The sequence below is a fragment of the Thamnophis sirtalis genome, unplaced genomic scaffold (genome assembly GCF_051295495.1).
Source record: "Thamnophis sirtalis isolate CommonGarterSnake01/CBP01778 unplaced genomic scaffold, rThaSir2_p1.2 scaffold_5, whole genome shotgun sequence".
Taxonomy (NCBI): Eukaryota; Metazoa; Chordata; class Lepidosauria; order Squamata; family Natricidae; genus Thamnophis; species Thamnophis sirtalis.
In genome coordinates, this window is record NW_028261385.1 from 42,085,059 (window position 1) to 42,105,340 (window position 20,282).

The 20,282-nt window shown below is 34.7% G+C and overlaps 1 protein-coding gene across 1 annotated transcript in view; it reads left to right on the forward strand.

Annotated features, from left to right (window-relative positions):
• The window catches only part of ADGRV1 (adhesion G protein-coupled receptor V1), a 232,189-nt gene that overhangs the window by 110,691 nt on the left and 101,216 nt on the right, over positions 1-20,282 (forward strand). The window contains exons 74-82 of the mRNA XM_087715712.1: positions 859-976; positions 1,939-2,110; positions 2,893-3,138; positions 5,209-5,616; positions 6,124-6,308; positions 6,640-6,889; positions 9,032-9,171; positions 9,979-10,139; positions 11,186-11,286. Coding sequence (XP_087571838.1) covers positions 859-976; positions 1,939-2,110; positions 2,893-3,138; positions 5,209-5,616; positions 6,124-6,308; positions 6,640-6,889; positions 9,032-9,171; positions 9,979-10,139; positions 11,186-11,286 — 1,781 coding nt within the window. The remainder of the gene's footprint in view (positions 1-858; positions 977-1,938; positions 2,111-2,892; positions 3,139-5,208; positions 5,617-6,123; positions 6,309-6,639; positions 6,890-9,031; positions 9,172-9,978; positions 10,140-11,185; positions 11,287-20,282) is intronic.

Below are 20,282 nucleotides of genomic sequence, written 5' to 3' on the forward strand. Positions count from 1 at the left end.
CCATTTAGGATCAAGAATGCAGGCTTTCTGTTAAAAATTATGTCTTTTACAGGAAGAAATTAAGCAGAGATTCAGCTAAATCTTTATGAATCAGTTACTGTCAGCAGCATCTGCAGGTTCTCATATGTGTCAAAATAATGTAGAAGCATCACAGTGCAAGCTCCACATCTTTGTGGAATATGTATGATTCATAACATGAGTGGAAAATGGCAGGACTTGAACTGTTATTCCTCAATGCTGCTTGCACCATTGTGACCATCCCCTCTTACCTAGGAAAAGATTCTGATGGTTACTATTTTTGTTAAGATTATAACAACCAATAATTTGTGAGCCATACAGCTCTTGCTAAAATAGTAAAGTAGACAATAGAAAAGCATTTCAAATTGTTGCTAGGAAAATAACACCCCCATGTCTGAGGAAGGAGTCAAGCACCACTTAAGAAAGACTTTGCCTTTCTTAGTGATATATTTCCAAAAATTGGTAAAGGAGCCCTTTTATTTTCCCTAGTGCCTTATCGTATTAATATTAATTCTATGTCATGAAGATACCCAGTTGCTTTAAAATGTGTTGATTCAACAAACAAATGCCATTATATTTGTGTTGTGATTATCATATCAACAATATTCCATCCTATCGTATCTTAAAACGCATAAGTATTCTTAAATGTTTTAATTCCAGCAGCATTAAATAGCCCATTATTTTATATAAAATACAGTTTCTCCATTTATATTGTAATAGCTCCTCAATCCATGTAATATCATGTAATTATCTCATTTTGGGAAATAATTTTCAATGAATTCTACAATGTAATAATTTACTTGCTTCTTGATATTTTGGAATGATCTATTTCCCATTTAGGAAATGATCTTCAGAATGGAATTATAGGATTCAGTGAAGAAACTCAACATGGTCTTGTGCTTGATGAAGATTCAGAAAAGAGGAAAGTAGAACTCTTTGTCACCCGACAGCCAAACAGGTGCAAGCAGCTGCTAATAAAAAGTGTTATCTTCATTTACTATAATGCATTGTGTCAAATCAAGGATTATAATTATAAGCAGGATAGGTTGCGACGGGATCTTAGTGTGAAGCCATTTAGACGTTCTAGTAAATTACTGCAAACTGGGATAATTATCTCATAAATTTAGAATATAAGTCAATCAGTATACCAGAACTGAACAAAAAATGAGAAAAATAAATTTACCCTAATTCATACACATAATAGCTACAAGGTGAAATTATTTTTTGTCCAATGTGTACACATTTACTCTTTGATGCTTTCTTCAGGAAAGTACAATTTGGCTCGAATTGTAGATTCAGATGGCACTTGATCTATCTCATTAATAATCTTTTTTCATATTTTAAATGCTGATCATATAATCCATTGTATTACATTATATTGGTAAAATCAAAGGCATCCCACTACTATTTCAGGTCACTCGTATTATGAAAAATTTGATTTGAACAGCATTTTCTAAACAAGGTTTGAATTTGAGATCCTTATGTTAAAAAAATGGAGTGTCACTTTATGTGTGTTTACTCTAACCCTTTGTAGCCCATGCTATGCTTCTCATGCACTTGCAAGCATCCTCTCATCCCCTTGCAGACTCTACCTAGTAGTATACAATTTACCTGCTTGCTGGCCTGGGACATACAACTTCCTGCTGGCTTCTCCATTAACTGGATGTGTAAGTCACAAGAAGTTGCTTTGCCTAATGACTATGAGATTAAATTAATGATAGCAACCTAGATTATAGAGATTGCCATTGCTAAATAATGTGGTTGCTTTTTATGATTTAGCAATGGAAATAATAGGATAAACATTGTTCATTTTTTAAAAAATGCACAATTTTGCTATAGGAACAAAATGGATGCGTGGGTAAAGACTTTTCCAATGGCTGCCTGCATCAATGCAGTTATTTTGTTTTGTTTTGTTAATAGGGCTTTTGAAGATGTGAAAGTGTCTTGGCGTGTAACTTTTAATCAAACATCAGTTGTCCTGCACAGTAATGGCACCAATCTGGCAAATGAACTGATAGCTGTCACAGGGGTTACCACTTGTAAGGCTGGCCAAGTACAGTGCATGGTTTCTATTGAGATCCAGCCTGATAATGTGAGTACTTATAATGAATTAGACACCTAACTACTCTCCCACAAAATATAGTAGAATGTGGTCAAATGATGAGAAGCTGGAGAATATTCCATTTGCATTATCATATTTCTAGGCTATTGGTTATGAAGCAGCATACCTTTTTTACTTAGGAAAGAATTATATATATTGGATCTTCTCTTTTGTAATCTATGTGACATTACAGCAGTGGGAATCTGTCCACTAATGAGGTTCTGTGCAGAACATTGGAAAATTGTAGGATTTTAGATGTTGAACTGATACTTGTTCCTTTTTAATTAGCATTTATATTCCAAAGATCAATAATCTTTAAAGCTAACTATACATGGCATAAGAAGGGTTTCCATTAGATTTTTTTTTTTAAAAAATCACAAATCCTTAAGAGAGCAAATTTGCTAATCTTTCTATGTACTTAGAAAAAAAATGAAGAGAGTTATCAATTGTATTTGAAACAAGTTTGAAAAAAATATAAAATTAATTAATATTTTTTTCCACTGAGGAGTTTATTTATACATGTGTACTTTCCCAGAATACATTTTAATGATTCACAAACAAATTACATGAATGACAACAGGATTTCTATCCAGATTCCAAGTAACAGTTGTTGTTTTTTTAATAAGGCCAAACACATAGTTCTATGATCTGGTAAACTCACTGCACAAAATGTAGCAAAATTGCACTTGGTAGCTTTTTAAAAATTATTGTTGTTATATATACCCTTTGATTGGAAAATATACAGTCATTTGACTGTCCATTTTGATTATCAGGATGCTGAATCTGAGATCTGTTTTTTTGTGGAACTGTATGATGTGGGGGAAGGAGCAGCTTTAAATGAGAGTGCCAGATTTGCAAACATTATAGTTCCAGAGAGTGATTCTGTGCAGAAGGATCTCATCTACTTTGCTGTGGGGTCTCGTCTGGCTGTGGCCCATATGAAAACCACTTCAATTAGACTCCAAGTAGTTAGAGATTCTGACACAGCATTTCCTATCTCCGTCGGCTACAGGACTCAGGTAAGACAGACACATGAATATATCTTGCTGTATATCTGGATATCATCTGACAACTGATAAAATAAGCTGCAGCTCACAATAACTAATGTCTTTTAATAAAATTAAATGACCAGACTTCTGATTTTTCACATGAGTACATATTTGGTGAAGCCCTTATTCCTTCTCTTTTTAAAAAAAATCTCATATAAAGTATTTTCGTATTTATTCTTTGTTGAATAGTTGCAAGTTAGAGTAGTAGTTTGTAATAGCCTGATAACATTTTCTTTCATCCTATATGTTGGATAGATATTTTACAAAGAAACAAATCAAGGTTATATTTATTTAATAAAGATTTGCCTAAAGGCTAGTTTACCTCTTTTATTCATAGGGAAAAAATAGTGCCCATTTGAAATTCCAGAAGTTATAATTGAAATCAATAATTTGTAGATTTCATCTAACAATGGCAGTCCTTTGAAAACTTGGTGCACATATAGTTGATTTGGATTTAGGAGAAGTGGTTTCAAACCCTTCCAGCAAAGTTACTAATTTAAGTGGCTATGAAATAGTCATTATCTTATAGCTTTTCATGGCTGAGGATGTTCTATGAGGGAACAACACAAATTGAAACATAATTATGCACTGGATTGAATGAAAAAAAAAATAACTGCAATACTATTGTGTTTATAATAAGTGAAAGATTACTCCACTGAGTTTCACTAAAGACATTTGTCACTGTGGGTCAACTCCCTCTTTCTGAATTGGGATGTTTAGGTTGCAAAAACTGTTTAAGGATTTTGTGCAGCCAGATATGGTAACTAATACATTTTGGATTTTTATGATTGATTCTCCAGGTGACAATGTGGAACAGAATTAGAGTTTGTTAGAAGCCTATAGTTTTCCTTTCCTAATTGAAGTTACTCTATCTTTGACAGTTGAACTCATCCTTGGTCCTTTGTGAATTAACTGCTTTTTGTATCAGTTCCATCACCCAAATGGAAGCGGTGGTGTCTCATTTAAATAGCCAAGAGAAAGAGTCTTTTTTTCTAGTTCCCTTGCTAATTCATCCCTATAAAGCTTTCTGCCAAGCACAAGGTTAGCAGTGTTGTTTAACTGAAACTGGGATATAGGTTGAGTTGACAAAACAGTACACTTTTTAGTGGTTTATATTTTATACACTGATATTCCTAAGAATTATTCTAGTACTGAGAAAGAATCTGGATTCAAATATATATATGTATGTATGTATGTATGTATGTATGTATGTATGTATGTATGTGGAAATATATTGTTACTAGGATTAATTCTGAAGCTTTTCTGGCTGAACTATTATACTGTTATGTATTATAAAGTATATTATTTTACATGGGTGTACGTGCACTACAAATATGCCAGCTGAACATATGCATGTAGGTTCTTGTGATACTAAAGCATGAATATGCAAGGAAATCTTAGGGTGCAAATGTAAGTTGACTCTCCTCAGTTGCTGCAGGATTAGATGTCATCCTGAGTTGGTAAATAAGCTCCATGTTACTAATTCAAGAAATTTTCCTCAATTGCTATTGTGTAAGTGACTAGCTGCTGAGGAACTAGTGATAATAGTTGATAATACAGATAGCTGATAAACTGAGGAATACTAACATCTTTATATGTTTATAAAATATGGTTCCAACCTTCTTTGCCCACTGAAGGACAAATAATTTTAAAATATAGACATATCATGTAGGTCTCAATTTCAGACTTCATCTCTTACCTACCCAAAGTGATGCCTAAAGCAGTTCACTTTACTTCTGGAAGACTTCTCCTTCGAATTAATACCCCCTGAAAGCAGGGGGGTACCTAGTTCCTCAATCATTTTACCAATGATAATGGACAATTTAAAGTTTTTGAAAATTCTCTCACTTGATGATACAGACATGTTTTTGCCAGAATACATCTGGGCTAGATACATGGGATTCTAGAACACAACGTTATAGAGTCTCTATCACTTATTGAAGTTTTAGAAATGTTGATAGTTTGAAGCAAATTTGTTCTTACAAATTGCAACATACCATAATTAATTTCTTACCTAGACATTTATTTCCTGATTTTCAGGAGCTGTTGAGACCTGAAACTTTTGGCCGTGTAATCATATCGCCTGCCATTTCCGGACAAGATTTTATTGCTTCTGAAGGAACATTGTCTTTTGAATCTGGACAGAGAAATGCTCTGATGAGTATAATACTCAACCCAAAGAATGAATATCTAAATTTATTTCCTAAACGCTTCCAAGTTATGCTGTTCAATCCTACAGGTGGTGCCAGAATTGATGCCATCTATGGTATTGCCAACATCACCATCGTTTCTGATTCAAACTCCCAAGCAATCTGGAGTCTGACTGATCAGCTGTTTCAACCACTTGATGATATTATTTTGAACACAATCCTCCAGCATCTAAATATCAAAATAATCCAAGAAAATACAGAGGAGCAACTTTCTGCTGTGATGTATATCATAGATAAGGTCCATATCTTGTTCTCCCTTCTGTAATAATTAAAGATTTCTTAGAATTATGAAATCTTAATCATTTTTTTCTGAGAGATGAAGCCAGAATAGTGAAAGCTTTGACCCAATGATTATTTTGTTTTTAAAAATAGAAAATTGTACATATTATTATATATAGGATCCATAAGCAGTATTTGCTCACTTAGATGAAAGTTACTCATCCAAATGTTTAACTGAACTGAAGTTGAATGAGCAACTGATATACAATGTAAGTGTTAAATTCCAATACATTGAGCATGACATAAACTATCTTCACTATGTATTCAAGATTAGTCCTCCATGAAGTTTTAGATATCACTATTATGCAAGGGAAGAGCTCCATTGAAATCAATGGCACTTACTCTCAATATTTATTAAGGATGTTTTTATTTCATGTTTGAAATGCTTAATTCATCAATTATCCCAATACAAAAGAATCAAGCCATTTTAGACACTGAACATTTTTTAAAATATTTGCTTCTCAAGGTAATATCTGAAGGAGAAATACAGGCACTCACTGATCGAAACAGAAATCTTTTGTATGAAATCCTCTGTGCACTAGCTGATCCCAAACGCAAGGATACTCGAGGCTATAGCTTCCTTGCTGATATTACAGAGAAATTTGCTTTTTCTCTTCCTGTTGGTGAAAAGTGTGGCTCACAGGGTGAAAGGTAATGGCATTTTCTACACGTTTCTACAAGATTATTTGCAGGTCTATGTATGTATCTTAGTATGCAAGTAAGCAAATTGCTTAGAATGTCTAATATCCTATGAAGTGAATCCTTTAGCACTCAGGATCAGGATTACATTTTTTTATTTCACATTTAAGAGTTGAACTAAAACTTGAGTATACTACTAATGAATTAATATTTGATATATTATTTATTGTATTGCTGGTGAGCCAATAAGACTATGAGCAGGCATGAGCATCTACTGCATGTTTTTCATTGCAGATAGTAATTTTCTAGTTACTTAGATTGTTGTTACTGTTTTTTTTAACAGAGGTAAAACTTTCCTTGACCATTGCCCTTATATTGTAATCACATCACATCACTGGTATCCACAACAAATCAATGGGCATAAATTTGATGGAAAAGATGGGGATTTCATTAGAGTTCCTGACCATTTGTTAGAAGTTTCTGCTTCATCCCAGTCTAATGATGATGCAACTTGTAGGTTCATTCAAGTCACTGAATATAGTAGCCAGCAATGGTTTACAGCAGATGGTAGAGGAATTGCCCTAAAAAATAAGGTAATCTGTTAAACTATTGTTTAGATCAATATCCTGTGAGTTTTGTTTCTGTTAGAAATATCAACGTTCCTTATGTGGTTTTCCCAGTCTACATCCAAGTACTCATTTTTTTATTTTACTACTCTTATAAGATGGGATTGCTTTTGTTTCATTTATGACATATTGGATTTAAAAATATTTTAATGTAATTTCATCTGAATCAGCAGCCATATTAGTAGCAGACTGCTGTTTTCTAGATTTAATGGCTTCTCAATATCAATGGAATGATTTGGTCATAGAAAGTAGTAGGAATATTTGCTTACAGTTGGCAAACAAATATGACATTCAGAATACCAAAGAAAACTGTTGCTAGATGTACATTATTCTCAATGAAAATATTGAGCATGCATCTTTTTAATAATGGTTTGTCTTGCTATAACTTGATTCTCATTATTTGTATAATGTCTCATTGCCTATGATAGCATTCTGGGCCTGTCTTAGTATAGCAAGCCAATCTACTGCCAGAATCTGTAAATCAGTTTCATAGATGATTAGGGAGCCATTTCTTTCTGCTGACCTAGCTATCAAATTTTATAACCTCAACTGCTCTGTTAGAGACACATTTATGAACCTTATGTAAGATGAGATGAAAACTATTATTGAGGAAATGCTAGAATCTGATTTTGAGTTCCATGAGCAAGTCTGACTGATGGTGTGGATTTTTAATGAGACTTATACATGAAGATCTATTGACTATCTTAAAACATTTTACTGGAAAAAAATCAATTGATTTGTACAATTTAGGATGATGCAGAGCTGCAAATTCAAAATAAAATATATGATTCAGAACACCCATGAGAATGCACCTGTCAGGAACACCTTAAAACATCTGGGCTTTCTGGGTTTGCATAGCTGATCTCTATAGCTGTCATACTATTCTAAGAAAAGATACATTTGGTTTAAGGTGTTTCTGACAAATGGCATATGGATGTCATGCATATCTTGAAACACATTCTTTCCTTGGAATTCAAAGTGCTACCCAGCCTTAACATAATTACTTTCATACTCATATTTCATGCATGTTTATTCAGAGCTGCTCTTCACTTCAAGGAGAACCCATATAGAAATGTATGTATATAATTATAGCAACAAAAACTTATATTAATATTAAAGGATGCAATCAACAGTTTTTATACATGAGGCTATCCTTGAAAACCTTTTGCAAACTGCATCTAATTAAACACGTGGCAGCTTGGATTGTCATAGACATACCAAAGTTTACTTATGTAACATCTGCATGGCTATAGCTGTGTTGGGTTATCAGTTTCCAAATGTAATTCAAGGTGATGGCTGACACTTTTGAAAAACAATATACAGCTTATGGCCTTGGGGTTGCCTGCTGTAAGGGGAATCACCCTATCTAGTAAGATCAAGGGGAGGTGATACATTAAGGAAATGTCATCTTCAGGGACTTCATTCTCAAGTCTCCTCAGTAATATCCCTCCTCATTTTGGAATAACCTCTTCACAGAACTGTTCCATCTCTATTAATTTCAAAGAGCATTAAACATAGCTCTTCTGGATAGACTAGATTGAATATTGACTGCCCATAAAATGTGAGTTCCTTTTATTGTTGCTGGAAGAATTTTTCTTTGTTGTTCTTTTTGTTATTTCTAGGTTTTTAATCTTATTAATGGAAAGAAGTGGTAAGATGCCCAGTAAATTAATAAAATGTTAAATTATATGATTTTACACTTGCTTGGTTTATATATCTCTTAAGGTTCTGAAGATTGCATTCTTAAAACAAATTAATAACATTAAGGACAATTGGTTCTGTAAGATGGCATCCATAAGATATGGATTCAAATCTTCTTGACATTGTGTGAGATGGAATTTGGGCATCTTTTTTTAGAAAGCAAATACAAGTCTGAATGATATCTCTTCAAATCTTTGCATTATGAAGTATAGTCACTGTATTGTAGGAAGGATAAAGGGGAAGTATTTCAAACTGATACCAATTAGAGAATTGGTATCTTTTCAGGAGTTACTGATGGCCTGCTTGGAATAAGATAGATTTGAATATTTAGTGCAAAATAAGAATCAAGTATAAAATAAGAATCCTGAATATTTTAAAAGCAAAAAATGTCTGTCTTTCCCATTTCAGATTTTTTCAATGAGCTTGAAGGGACAGAGTCCAGTTCAGCTAAAAGATAACAATGAGGTCATCTACCGGATTTATTCAACAGACAGTCATATAGTCCCTCATAAATCTTTGTGTCTTGTTTGGAATCAGATTGCTGAAAGGTATATTTATAATTCTTTGTTTACGTGTCTAGCCACAAACACATAGATCTATTAGGTATGTGTTGCTGTGCAAATGTAAAGTGAAAGAGGGTGATTTCTAGAGGGTGTGAGTGTACTCACTGCATCTGTTGGTAGTTCTTTAAAGAAGTTGTGTCTTTTCCTCATCTCATTCAATTCTCAAGACTTCCAAAAAATATGGAGGTGCTGACAGGGTGAGGCAAGTTTATTGGAACCTATAATGCCTTCTACTTAATGTGTTCCTAGTCTTGAACAACTGCCTTCTACATGGCTAGTATATAAATTTAGAGAAAGATGGAGTTTCATTAACAAGACACAATCAGATTTCTGCTTTGGTCTGAAAATATACACATAGATATTTAATGGCTCCTATATATAGTGATTTATATACTTTTTAAATCCTGATCAAGATTTGACATATTAACCCAGATAAATTCAATATGTTTGAATTAACCTGTGAGACATTGATTGATAACCTACTGAGAAAATCTGATTTAGGCTTATCAGATCTCAGAAGTCTCATACACCCTTACGAAACTATGCTTTCCCATAAAGTTTGACATCCATCTGGTTAAATTCTAAATTTTGTCTTGACTTTATGTTCCTTGTGGACAATCATGTAGTATGATAGCTAATAAATTCCATAAAAAAGGAACTTTATTCTGATTTATAAAAGCATTTTGGTTCTGTTATAAACCAACACAATTCTTATAACGTTTGTTTACATTTTTTGACATTGATCAAGTTAAGAAATAATAAATTAACTGCCAATATTTGTTTCCTCTGTAGTTGGCTGTCTAATGCTCAATTCTGTAAGCTGATGGATGATTCCTCCAATTACGTGGAATGTTCTTGTTCACATATGTCAGTTTACACAGCTAGTGCACAGACAGACAGCTTCTCTTCTTACAATGAAGCTTTCTTTTCTTCTGGTTTCATCTGTATTTCTGGTCAGTTGTGTTACAGTATTGTTGATTTATGTACTGATTTAAAAAGATAATATTGGAAATTCTTTCAGAAAGTCACCAAGTAAGGAATATAAGGAAAGTTTGGGGAGCTATTTTAGACATGCATAATGAAGATGCTGATTCATTTTTTACTCCAATTTCTTTTTGCTTTTAAAAGATGATACAGAATGGACTCCTACAATTCCAACTCTTCCTTGGATCTTTCAAAATAATTGTGTGATTATTTGAAACTTCACCAAAATATATTTTATTTAATGATAATATCCTCAAAGAAGACCTTATCTTTATCAAGAGAAAAATGCAAATAAAAGATTTTATGCTTCCTTAGGTTATTAGCCAAGGAAATCTCAGCTGATATGCCTTATTTCAGCTAATTAGAATTCACTTCTATCTAAGTAGTTAAAAGTGGATAACTTTTGTCCAAAGATTACTGCTCAAATTTCTATTTCTACCATATACACTTAGGACACATTCACAAATATTTTAGTTAGGATATTTAATATTTAGATGTTTGTCTAAGATGTATATTTGACAAATGGAATATATCCTGGAAGATAATAGTACAAAAGTTACTGAAATTCATTTAAAAAAAAAGGAATTTGCTTAGTTTTATATCACTGTACTTCCAGAAGTAGCTTATTAAATTAAATAGTTCTATGTAGTTACTTCAATATATAGTCACACAGGTTATGAATTCCAGAAGAGAAAAAATTTATAAGGTTTGTGTGAGTGCAATAAAAATACTTAGAAACAGGAGAAGTTAAGAACATAACTATCCACAGAGCTGCAAGTGTGAGCAGAAATGATTAACATTACAGTTTTGCAACTTAAACTCTGCCTCTTTTATGCTTTTGTTGTGACATTGCTTTGTGGCATTGTGACCTTCTGTTGTACACCATGACCTCACGTTGTTGCCATTTGGACAAAACTTTGTCTTGCTGTACATAACTTGGACTGCAATTTGTGAAATGATCTGAATCATTTGGCTGATTTAGTAATTGAATTCTACTTTTCTTTGGTTACAACAGGCTTCATCTTGGCTCTATTTTCATATTTCTTATGTACCAGAGCATCAATGTTTGCTGCTAAACTCCTCACTCATATGATGGTTGCCTGCTTGGGTTCTCAGGTAGGAATATGTTTAATTTAATGTAAGGCTTTCTATAGCCACATTATCCCATGTATCAATTTACACCCAGTTTCATCGTATACACAGAATAATAGAAGGTCTTCTAGTCCAGTCCCCTGCTCAAGCAGGAGACCCTGTGTTATTCCAGACAAATGACTATTCAATCATTTCTTAAAAACCTTCAGTAATGGAGCAACCACAGCTTCTGGAGACAAGCCAGTCCACTGGTTAATTGTCTAAATATTGAAATTCATTATTAAATAGAACACATATCACCTACTCATTTCAAAAATGAATTTGCCCTAGATCAGTTTCCAGGGGTAAATGCAATTGCTTGTTGGAGTCACATTTCCAAATATTTAAAGCAGCAACATTTTCTACTTTGCCCAAGCTCAGTGATATTCACTTGGAAAATGCAAGGAGAAAAGCACAGAATCTTTCTGATCAGAAGAAGAATGAGCAGTTGATGTGTATGCTGTATCTTTGAACATACCACCAAACATTTCCATCTAGTGTCAAAAATGCTATTTAAAATGCCATTACTGAAATTCTACAGGCACAATTATTTCCTTATTTAGGTCGGTTACATAGATATTAGCTATCAAAACCAGCAGATGGCAGTGAAACCTTTCCCCTGATATATTAGAAATTTATTTTCCTAGTGAAATGTTTGATTGAGGCAATAGATGGAATGTTGCTTTTCAAGGGCTTAGTTGTTCCTTGAGACTAAGTAAGTTGGTTAAATTGTCCAAAACATCAGCTATAGGACTATAAAGTTTTTGTTCATATTAATTTGATTGTGGATGAACAAAGGCTAATATTCTATAGATTGTAAATTCTCCTTTATTTGAATTCTAATGTGGATAAATTTTTGTGTCTATGCTTCTTCAAGCTTGAATACTTAAGAGAAGATGGTTTATAATACTTTAGTAAGCTCATCAACTTAATTTTCTAATTTTGAGTTCTCAACATTATATGAATATCATCTGAAATAAACAGCTCAGTTTATTTAGTATTTTTACCATAATGCTCAATTTGTTTACAAACAATTTTGGAGCTGATGTTGGTGCAAAAGCAAGCTTGGAGCTGATGTTGGTGCAAAAGCAAGCTTATTTTCATAATATGCAAGATATAATTCAGTGTACCTGCCTGAGTTTGTTTCTTTCCATTCCCCACGCCCCCATCTGTTTTATGTGGGATTTACCTATTTATTTATTCTTCCAATTTCTGGGGCTACCCATTTCACAAAACAAATGACACTGGGCAGCCTGCAACAAAATTTTAAAAAATGCAAACAACAACAGCTATTATTATTTAAAACATTAAAAACTGAAAACACAGCTAAAAATAATGGGCAAAGGTATGTCAATAATTTTTAGATGGCTAAATGATGATAAGAAAAAACTGTTAGAAAGCCTAATGGTGCATAAATGTTTAGCATTTCTATTGCCCAGTTGGTTACCAGATATATTGGTTTGTAAGAATAAATTTGAGAGACAGGAGGAAGAGACACAACTGAGACGAGTCTGAGAAGAGAAACCCAAATCCAAAGGAAGGATGGGGTGGAGAAAATGTCACAGAATTGACGCTCCCTAGTTCTCTGGAAAGTAAAGGGTGGGAGATATACTGTATTTTCAGACCTAAAAGATTCTGTTACTGTAACTGTATAATATAATTTTCGAGGTTTGGGTTTCTTGTTTGGATTACCTCAAAGGGCAGGCATCATGTGAAGTGGTAGACATGATAATGGAGGGATGTTTGCATTATCTGTCTTTTTCAGTGTTGCTTATTTTCCAAAAACTACAATGAGAAGGAATATATTTAGAGATTTTCTTGAGCTTATCTAAGTGTTTTTCAAATCTGAAGCTGGCATAGAGATGTGCAAAAGTTGAGACTTTAGAGGAGTAGATCCCAGTATTTTTCATCCCATTTTATTTATTTATTTATTTCATCAAGCATGAATTAGATAACATATATAAGTATAAACATGATTTGAATATATGAAGTGGATACGAATAAAAGGATAGAGATGGTAGGCACGTTGGTGCGCTTATGCATGCCCTTACATTGTTTCTAGGTTTTTGGTAAAATACCATACCACTTGTTTTGGTCTGTACAATATTAAGATTTCCAAACCTCAGCAAATGTTATCAATGGAAGTTGGAAAGTTAATGGGCAGAGGGAGGGGGGGGGAGTTCAAAGTCTCATTTGCTGCTTATAGTAACCTGAGTTTATTAAGTAATTATTACACAGAATGCAAAGACACAATGAAGAAACAAACAAGGAGAGCACTTATTGAATGTTGAAAAGTCTGAACATTTTGTTACAACAGGATATTATGTGACAATTACATAACACCTTATTTTCAGCCAATTTTTAATACATCTTTCTAGCCTACTGAGAAAGAATATGAAATGTAAACATCCTGAACTTAGTTGCTGTGAAAGATTTTCTGCTGGGAGGTGTTTTTTTTTTTTTACCTTTTTCAAAGGGGGGACTTTGTCCTTTCAACAGAAGTGCTTACCTTGGCTCTTTCCCATATTTTATGTCCTCAATTTTAAAATGTGCAGTCAGAACTGATTGCCAGAAAACTGTTACATGTTCATTACCACAACTTCTAACAATTGTTCCTTAAATCTTCATATATGTTGTTATTCTATTACTTCATTTAACGTAGTTTGGAAAAAATAATGTTATTTCCATTGAAACTTACTGCAATTTATATGAGACAACATTTTAATGAAACAAAGTTCTAAATTTGACAATGAGAAGTGTAGATAATTTTCAGTGCAAAGCTATACTACCACATATTGGTTTCATTGTTTTTCAGATACAGTATATCATTATATAGCAGCATTGGTCTTATTAATATTATAAAGTTTTGAATGGCTTATACTGTCTCACTGCTTGATTGTAGATCTCTTCTCACCTTTGATTAATTTTTATCATAATCAACTGAAAAGCAAAAACTAAACTTACAAGGTAATGAAAAGGGGGTTGTTTTATATATAAGCAATATACTGTTCCTCAAAATTTCTGTAAGTTGCTGTCAGAATTTTCTGTACTGGAGGTTTTAAAATTGACTTGCCAACCATTTGACCAAGATAGTATAAGGTTTCCTGTCTTGAGTGGGGTGTTGGACTAGAAGACCTCTAAGGTCCCTTCCAGCCTTATGATTCTATGTTCTATATAAATTTCAGACATAGTGTGACCAATTTACAGGTAGTCCTTGACTTATAACATTGACTTACAACTTACAACTATTAACAGTGGCCTCCAAAAAAGTCAACTACAGTCTAAATTTGAACATACAACTGTCACCCCTGCTCCACAGTCATGTGATTGCAATGTGGGTGCTTTGCAGCAGCTGACATTTACAATTGGTTGTAGCATCCCATGGTCATCTGATTATTTATTTATTTATTAGACTTACATACCGCTTCATAGGGCTTTCAGCCCTCTCTAAGTGGTTTACAAATTTTTTTTTAGCAAATTGAGTCAGCAACTTGCCCCCACAGTCCGGGTCCTCATTTCACCCACCTCGGAAGGATGGAAGGCTGAGTCGACCTTGAGCCGGTGAGATTTGAACCGCTGAACTGCAGATCACAGTCAGCTAAAGTGGCCTGCAGTACTGCACCCTAACCACTGCGCCACCTGCGCCACCTCGGCTCCTGATGACGATTTCTGATAGTTTTGTCAATTTCTGGTAAAAAAAAATTATTTAGCTGGATTTGTACTTAACAACCACATGACTTGACTTACAAACATGGTGGAACTGCGGTAAAAATGATTGTAAAATTGAAGCTCACATCAGTACCTGATTTATAACTGCAACAACTTACAAAGGAAATTCTGATCCCAATAGTGTTTGTAAATTGAGGACTACCTGTATAATTTAGTCACTGAATAAAAATTGCACCCAGTGGGTAATGCAGTTCAGACTTACTCATTCCTAGACAGCTTACTCAATCAACTATGAAATCAGTAGTACTTAATTCAGTCATGTGTAACAGAAGTTTCACTGACATCAGTGTGTCTGCCCTAAATATGACTAAATTTGGATCTAATCCCGATGACCATAGTTACATGAAGTCAGGCATCTTTGGGTATCAGGTATTCAGAAAACCATGTCTTCCTATAATTCCTGCAAATTGTTATTCTGCATAGTAAATTCAGATGCCATTGTCTATAATTTTTACTGATTAGAGCCACCACATGTAACCTTTTAAAGCAACTAACACATAACTATAAGTTATAAGGTCTATTAGTTAGAACAGGGGTCCTCAAACTTTTTAAACAGGGAGCCAATTCACAGCCCCTCACACTGTTGGGAGGCTGGACCAGCTGAGTGGGCGTGGCTAGGTCATGTGACTGGATGAGCATGACCAATTTAACACTCTATTAAACAATACACAAAACTTTGGTTTGCTCCTGGGGTTGTTTTATTTGCTTTTGTTTGCATGTTGCTTTTTTGGTTGCCTTTCTTTTTACTAGATCGTTTTTTCAGATGTTTAGGAGTCCATTTCAGGAAACTCAGTTTTACAGCAATTCTTCTCAGCCCCAAAGAGCTTACAATCAACAAGTCAGTCAGTCAGTCAGTCAGTCAGTCAGTCAGTCAGTCAGTCAGTCTGTCCGTCCGTCCGTCCGTCCGTCCGTCCGTCCGTCCGTCCGTCCATCCACCCACCCACCCACCCACCCACCCACCCACCCACCCACCCACCCACCCACCCACCCATCCATCCATCCATCCATCCATCCATCCATCCATCCATCCATCCATCCATCTATCTATCTATCTATCTATCTATCTATCTATCTATCTATATCTATATCTTCTGGAGATGAAAAATAGGCCTATTTTTGGCCTTCTGGGGCATCTGCACTCCTCATTTTTTACCTCTCACCACCTCCAGAAGTTCTCTACAGGCAAAAAATGGGTGAAAACGGCCCATTTCTTTGCCAAAACCAGGTGAAAATGGCCTGTATTTTGGATTCCTGCGGCAACTGTGCGCCTTGTTTTTCATCTCCCCTGCCTCCAGAACATCTCTGCAGGCCAAAATTAGCCTTACCTTTTAGTTCCAGCCCGTGGGGTTCGTGAAGGTAAGTCCAGCGCTCAGCCAAAGTGTGGGCAGGGTGATTTGGGCGGGCAGCCTCATGGTCCTGTGTGGGATTAATGGCTTCAGTAGGCACATCTGGCCCCCCAGGTGGTAGTTTAAGGACCCATGGGTTAGAACCATCTTATATTTTAAACAGCAAACAAAATAAGAGGTCAACTCTTTCTATGCAAATGTCATACAATAATAGATCAGAAGCAATGAGTTATCAATATATGTCCACATTTAGCTACATTAATGGCAGGCCACACTAAAAAGTGTATGTTTTAATATTACTAATCATTTCATATTGATAGATTTGTGAAGTCTAATGAATAAAGATTGTGTGCAGAAAATCAAATTTCAGTGATAAAATTAGTACTATTAATTTCAAATGATCAGTTTTTATTCTTCTTAACATAATTTTTCCTGTTATCAAAATATCAAACATAGACATGTGTCATGACCAAAAGCAATTCTCATATTCTCAAATATAGTATTCAGTGAAAAGAAAATGACTGGAAACATTGAGGCAGCTTAAATATTTTTTATTTACATTTTATATTATATTTTTGGTTATATGAATTATTGTGATTGAAAATATTAGTAATTTGAGTTTTGCATTAATGGTGCTTCAGCCACTGCAACATTTTTTTAAAAAGTTGCTTAACCAGAAACAGTGAACTGCAACTGGATACTGTGCTAAATATTTGGCCAAGTTTGCAGACAATAGTGAAGTATTCTGGGTGATAAAAACCAAAGGTGATAGTGCTCTCCAGGAGTCTCCTTAAACTGGGTAATGAATACTCAGGCAAATTCCATCCATTTAAGAAAGTATAAAGCGATACACATTAACTCCCCCTCCCAACCCCATTTGTCTTATTTAGTGATGTTGACATAATTGTCTGTTAGTAATTAAAAAAAACTATTGGCATCACAGGGAATAGTTCAGAGAAGATGTTGACTCAGTGTGTGGCAGCTGTGAGAAAGGAAAATTCCATTCTGTGGATCATTAAGGAGGGGATTGAAAACAAAGTTGGCATTACAGCAAGACTGTTATTCAAATCTATGGCATGACTACAGCTGAAGAGCCATTCTTGGTGCCATATTTGAAACAGATGCAATAAAGGTGCAAAAGCACCATAAAGAACCACCCAAACGATGGGGCTGGGGGAACTCAAGGCTACAATATTTGGAACTCTGACTTGAAGAAAGGCCAGACAGTGAGGCTGATTGGCAGAGTCACAATGGACAAAAGAAAGCACTTCCTTCTGTAGCACATGATAAACCTGTACAATTCATTTTATGGTCTCTAACATGACTTTAAAGAGGTATTAAATACATTCATGGAACACAGACCTATAAACAGGTTTCATCCTCAATGACTGTGCTGCTTCTAGATAGGACATAGGAGACCTTTGAGTACCAGTTTCAGGGAATAACAGTAGGTGAGGGTTAACTTCAACTTCTGCTTATAAGCTATTTAGAGACAGCTGTTGGATACTGCAAAAAAAAAAAATGCTTGGTGAAACCAGGTCTTGGCCTGATCTAACAAGGAGGTTTTTTTTTAAAATTCTCATGAAGAAATGTCTGCATGGATGCACATGTATATATATCCATATGTACCTATATGTGCTTAAACTTTGGTTACTTTGTCTTAACTTTAAATCATTTCATAAAGATGGCCTTTGAAATCAGTCCTTTTGATTTTATATTTAAAATATCATCTATACCATAAACTCCAAATTTAGGAAAAATATGTGCTTCTTTTCATTTTTAATTTGTTTTTTAAAAAATATTCCCCATTTTACACTTACTACATAAGTGCAAGAGATACGGTAGCTCAGTGGCTAAGATATTGAGCTTATTGATAAGAAAGGTTGGTAGTTCAGCGGTTCGAATTCCTAGCGCTGTGTAACGAAGTGAGCTCCCATTACTTGTCCCAGCTTCTGTCAACCTAGCAATTCAGAAGCATGTAAAAATGCAAGTAGTAAAATAGGAACCACCTTTGGTGGGAAGGTAACAGCATTCCATGCCCCTTTGGCGTTTAGTCATGCTGGCCACATTACTACTGAGACATCTTCAGACAGCGCTGGCTCTTCGGTTTTGAAACAGAGACAAGTACCACACCCTAGAGTCAGGAACGACTAGCACAGTGGAACCTTTACCTTTACCTATATAAGTGATGTTTTCAGTTCTTACCATTGGATCAGGGAGAAACATATATTTGGTCGTCAATCAGGTCATGTAATTTCTGCTTGCCCACTGCTTCTGTGGAACCATCCTCTCTCCCCCTCCCCCCACCCACTGGTCCTCAAAGCTAGAAAGGTTGGAGAACTCTGATTTAGAAAGTGGTCACTGATCAATCTTTATATTCATTTTAGATCTAATTACAACTAAGTAATTTCTAGCACGTATTCCAGAACATTTCATAGCTTGATTGTTTTCCAATTCATCCTATTTGTTACTACTATAAGAGAAATGTGGCATCTAGCATTTGCCTCCAAGCAGGCAAAAATGAAAAAGTGGGTGAGGCAGAAGACATATCATGAGAAAAAACATTTTTGAAGTTTCTCTCTCTCTCTCTCTGCAGTTACTAAACAAGAACTACCTGTACTTACTTTAAAGCCTCAGCATGTGGCAGCACCCACTGATCTTAAAAAACCTAAGCAAGGTTGGTCTTAGTTAGGATTTTGGGAAGGGGAGTTACTAGCAATTCTAGGGCTATAAGCCAGAGTGGGAAATTGAAAAAGCTTCCAAACGCACCGCCTCCCCCACCCCCCAAAAAAACCCAATGGCAAACTACTTCTGTAGTATTGCCAATAAAAAAATGAAATGAATATGGATATGGTGATGTTAATATCCTTACAACACTTCATTATTTGTAATAATTAGGGGATTGGGGGCTAAAACATATAAAGAACGGTGTCAGGAACTGGGTATGTCTAGTTTAATGAAAAGAACGACTAGGGGAGACATGATAACAGAGTTCCAATATCTCAGAGGTTGCCACAAAGAAGAGGGAGTCAAACTATTCTCCAAAGTACCTGAAGGCAGGACAATAAACAATGGATGGAAACTGATCAAGGAGAGAAGCAGCCCAGAACTAAGAAGAAATTTCCTGACAATTAGAACAATTAAAAAATGGAACAACTTGCTTCTAAAATTTGTGAATTCTCCAACACTGGAAGTTTTGAATGAAAAGATTGGAAAACCATTTGTATAAAATGGTATAGGGTTTCGTGCTTGAGCAGGGGGTTGGACTAGAAGACCTCCAAGGTCCCTTCCAACTGTCTATTCTATTCTATTGAAATAAATTATTGATTTTCATAATAGATTATCTTATAGGTGAAATATTTATACAATCTGAAGAGAAACAGGAGTATATATAAGTAGATAAATTATAGATAAATTATCTTATAGAATTATAGCTTGATGCCTAACATGGCTTCTTCCTTTTCTTCCTCCTTGGATGGCAGTTTTCATCATGAAAGTATACAGCTAATATTCTCAGGGTGATAATTACTGTGAATTGTATGGATCCTGCCTAAACTAAGTGTTCTAAGTCACTGCACGTACAAACATAATTGTACATTCTTACCTGATGTAATTAAAATTGAACACCAATATTTTAGAATTAAGGGGAGAAAATCTATTAAAATTGGGCTACAGTTCCCGGAAGGTTCTGATTTGCTCATTATATCTCCTTATTTATTTTTATTTTTTTAATTTTTTAGGAAGGAAAAGAATTAATAAATACAAATAAAACAGAATTGAGTAATTTATATTACCGGAAATGAAGTTAGTCTGTTAGAGGTGTTTTTTTGTTCTAAATAGGTCCAATTACTGCACTCTTAATGATATTGTTTAAGCACTCATTAAATGTGGCATAATTTAATGGGC